This window comes from Austrofundulus limnaeus, unplaced genomic scaffold (assembly GCF_001266775.1).
Source record: "Austrofundulus limnaeus strain Quisiro unplaced genomic scaffold, Austrofundulus_limnaeus-1.0 Scaffold607, whole genome shotgun sequence".
Lineage (NCBI taxonomy): Eukaryota > Metazoa > Chordata > Actinopteri > Cyprinodontiformes > Rivulidae > Austrofundulus > Austrofundulus limnaeus.
The window spans coordinates 220,666-224,736 of record NW_013953009.1 but is presented as its reverse complement, the minus strand read 5'-3'; the positions used below and the strand labels follow the sequence as shown (position 1 = coordinate 224,736).

At 42.8% G+C, this 4,071-nt stretch overlaps 1 protein-coding gene across 1 annotated transcript in view; it reads left to right on the top strand.

Annotated features, from left to right (window-relative positions):
• Window positions 1-4,071, top strand: part of utp20 (UTP20 small subunit processome component) — a gene marked incomplete in the record, with an annotated part of 32,575 nt that overhangs the window by 5,517 nt on the left and 22,987 nt on the right. The window contains 10 exon segments of the mRNA XM_014027005.1: window positions 188-343; window positions 412-564; window positions 637-771; window positions 848-925; window positions 995-1,176; window positions 2,566-2,688; window positions 2,775-2,863; window positions 2,950-3,043; window positions 3,115-3,265; window positions 3,341-3,403. Of these exon segments, the coding sequence (XP_013882459.1) occupies window positions 188-343; window positions 412-564; window positions 637-771; window positions 848-925; window positions 995-1,176; window positions 2,566-2,688; window positions 2,775-2,863; window positions 2,950-3,043; window positions 3,115-3,265; window positions 3,341-3,403 (1,224 nt within the window).

Here is a 4,071-nt window from a genome sequence, read left to right as displayed (position 1 = left end):
AATTTATTTGGTGCATTTTAAATTTATTTAAAGGTTCATTTATCTATTTCTTCTTTTATTTCTAATTATGTCAGTGTCGGTCCTCCATACTGCAGAGCATGAAGAGGTAGTTCAGTGACTGAATCAGGCTGCGGCCCTCCAGGACCAGGACTGCCCACCCCTGCTCTAAGTTTTAAATGTGTTCCAGGTTCTTCCTGTCATGTTGCGTAAGCTTGGCCCGACGACCTGCCGTGAGCTCTGTTTACCATGGAACGCCGTCCGGGACGCTCTGGACCACATGGCCCAGGCGGCGGCTGAGTACGTCGACAAAGAGCACTTCCTGGTTTGGTGGGAGTCCCTTCAGGTAGGCRTCGGCCCAGAATACTCTGACCTCGGGTCTGTGCGCGTGGACTGACCCGTCTTGTGGTGCAGGTTGTCGTGGAGGAGGTCCTGGCCGTCGTGGAGAGGAAGGGAGAAGATGGAAAGGAGGCGATGGAGCAGCTGGAGAGGCTGCTGTTCATCTTCCACACCCTGGCGTCCCACAGGGGCGGAGCTAAAGTCACTAAACCGGAGCTGGTCTGCCAGGTTAGAGAGGTTTGACTCCTCCCACAAAGCTCACCTGCTGAAGCTCAGCTGTCTGTGTTTGTCAACCTTCAGGTGGCTCTGCGGCTGATTGACAGCTCGTCTTTGTCCTCCTCCTGCTCCCGCCTCCTCCTCCAGATCACCTCCTCGCTGCTCCTCGGGGAGAACATCAGCCTCCCCGAGGAGCTCGTTCAGAAAACCATCCAAAAGGTATTTCACGTGCGACAAAGGACTCCGCCCCCTCTGTTCCCACGCCGTCTAAAATCCGACTCTCCTCCTGTTTCAGGTGTTTAACAGCAAGCTGGAGGCGGAGCTTATTCTGGAGTTCACCAAGGAGATGTTCACCATGAACCGGTTTGAGCAGGTCAGTTCAGACCCGCCGATGGGGCCGCCTCAGTTTCTGGGTCTCTCTAACTAACCTCCTGTCCTGCAGATCTTCCTCCCCAGCCTGCTGCGCTTCACCGCCGGGTTGTTGGAGCGCTGTGGCGACGCCCCGCATCGCCACTGCGCTCTGGACGCGCTCGTCAGTCTGATCCTCGCCAAAGCCCCGCCCCCTACCGTCGGCTCCATGGCCTTCGAAACGTACCCACTTCTCTACACGGGGCAGACTGCAGGGTGAGTTCTCTCTGGGCTGTAAACTTTCAGCTTTTCTAATTTTTCTCACATAAAAACATTCGGCTCGTTCAGAACATTAACATGTTTAGTTTTAGAAACTTTTTCTTTTTTAATTACTTAACTGCCTTTACATTTTTCTAAATTCTTCAAATCTTTAAACTTTGTGCTCGTTGATATCTATTTTTAGAGATTTCAGTTTTACGTTTTAGCTGCTAATTTGCTTTGTCTAGCTTTTAGCTTCTGTTCTACAGTTTTATTTTTTTACTATAAGTTTATTTGTTTTAGCTTTWAGCTACTGTTTTGTCTATCAAMRCATGTAGTTATTGTGTTTGTTTTACATTTTTATCTAATGATTCTGTAATTTTAGCTAATTTTTTTAGCTTTTAGCTGAAGTMATGCTGAYTTTAGATGTTAGCTAATGTTTTAATAGTCTTAGTGCTTCAGTTTAGTTTTTAGTTGTTGCTTTGTTCAACTTATTTAGATAATGGTGGTTTTAGGTTTTAGCTTCTGTTCTGCTAACTTTAKTTTTTTACTGTAAGTTTGCTTTTTTTAGCCTTTAGCTATTGTTTTGTCAGTCATAGCATGTAGCTATTGTTTTGTTCATTTACATTTTTGTCTAATGTTTCAGTAATTTTAGCTAGTAATCTTAATTTTTAACTCTTATGTTGCTAATTTTAGCTTTAAGCCAACATTTTAACTGTTATTTATTTTGTTTTTTAGCTTGTTTTGCCAATTATAGTTTATTTAAATAGATGTTTTGTTAGTTTTTAGCTTTTAGCTGAAGTAATGCTGATTTTAGATGGTAGCTACTGTTAGTGCTTAGCTGCTTTAGTTAAGTTTAGTTTTTAGTGTTTGTTTTGTTCTTTTAGCTAATGATGATTTTAGGTTTTAGCTTATCTTCTGCTAATGTTTTGCTGGTTTTAGCTTTTGGCTACGGTTTTGTTGATTTGTAGTTTTTAACTTCTGTCTTAGAAATTATTTCTAAAAGCTTGTGTTTTTGCTGTTGTAGCTTTTAGCTAATTTATTCCTGGTTCCAGATTTTAGCTTCTGTTTTACTGGTCTTRGCGTTTAGCTACTGTTCTGCAAAATATAGTTTTTCTTGCTGTTTTGTTTTTTAGCTTTAGATTTTGGATTTTAGCTTTTCTTCTGCTAATTTTAATTGTTCATTGATGTTTTGCTGGTTTTAATTTCTATCCACTGTATGCTACTGCTAATTTTTGGTTGCTGTTTGTTGTTGGTTTTAAAAAATCTGAAGTTTCTTTAGCTGCTTTTAGAKTTTAGCGTCTGCTCTGCTACTTATTTTTGCTAGTTTTAGCTTCTAGCTCCTGTTTAGCTATTATTCCCGTAAAATATTTTGTTTTGTGGTAAAATAATTTTTTGTTTTCTCAGCAGCAACAAGACGAGCGGGTCGGTACCAGAGCTGGTTCTGTCTCTGATCAGACTTCCAGAGGAGTCGGCCATCACTGACCTGTCGCTGCCTTGGACCGCGCTGGTTCTGCTGCCGCACCTCCGGTACCACACACACACACACACACACACACAGGATAAGCAGCTGAATGTGTGCTCAGCTTTAGTTCTTCCTGTTCCCTCTTGCTCAGACCTCTGTCTGCATCTGATGTCGTTCCCGTGGTGACGTCTTTCCTCACTCGTCTGCTGCAGGACATCGATGAGGACAGAATGGGACGAGGTTTGTCACTTTCTACCTCGTGTTCCTGCAGAAACTCTCCTGCATTTCTCCAACAGGACTGATGTTGTTTTTCTGACCCCCTGCAGCTGCTCTGTTCGTGGCCCGACAGGCTCTGAGCTGCCTCCTGTCTCTGGACGGCTCCRTCCTGGTCCCCGTGGACCGGATCAACTCTGTCCTGCGGTAAGATTTGAACGTTTGGCTCTATTCAGGATGTGTTCATCTGTTTGACGTGTGACACCGGGTGTTTTCAGGAAGTTTCCCACGGACCTGTCGGCCCTGCTGCTCGGAGACTTGTTCTACACCCGCCTGGCCCTCAGCGGCGCCTCGGACCACCTGTCCCACGACGCGGTGCTGGAGCTCTTCAGCATGCTGCACGCTAACTTGTCCTCAAACATCTCAAAGGTTTGCTTCCTCTGAAATAAAACCTGGACTTCWTCCTGAGAGGCCACGTTTTGATCTTTGCTTCTTCTCTCTCAGGTCCGCCTGCTGACTCTCAGGATCTTCTCTCAGTTTCACGTCCAGCTTCCACCACAGCCTGAGGTGAGACTGCTGCTCCTCCAGATCAAACTCCCTGATTTGTAAAACACAGTTTGAATCAGGGCTGTTCAAAGCATGGCTCTTTGTGGCCCTCTGTGGCTCCCTGGCTAAGGTTTGATGCAGATGGACATATTTTTGTACAAATAAAGGAGTTTCCAAACAGAAAATTAGATGAAAAGTTAGTTTTTAAATGAAGACTATTTAATAAAATATAAGTTTTACCTTTTAATTGACCACATTTGTTGTTTTGCTACAGTTTTATAATAAACCGAACAAATCGTTACTCAGATTGTAGACTTTTACATAACCTTTCATAAAATTTGTCTCAGTAAAGACAATAATTCCTGTGGATTTAACAGTGTRAACGTTGTTTAAATAAAATTTTGATAAAATTTGATGTTATCACATCAAACTTTGTGTGAATGCTTCAGAGCATATAGCTATATCAACAATTCATATATCAAAACCTTCAGCTCATTTAGGACAATCCTGCAATGACTTTTGGTGTTTCAGCTATTTTTACTTTTTCAGCTATTTCACTTTTTCCACTTGCTGCAAATTTAGCTATTGTTCAGCTGTTATTAGCTAGCTTTTTAAGCTAAATACACATTTTTAAAGCTAGTACAACTTATTTCTGCTAAGTTCAGTAAACTTGTGCTCCTTATGCTTCC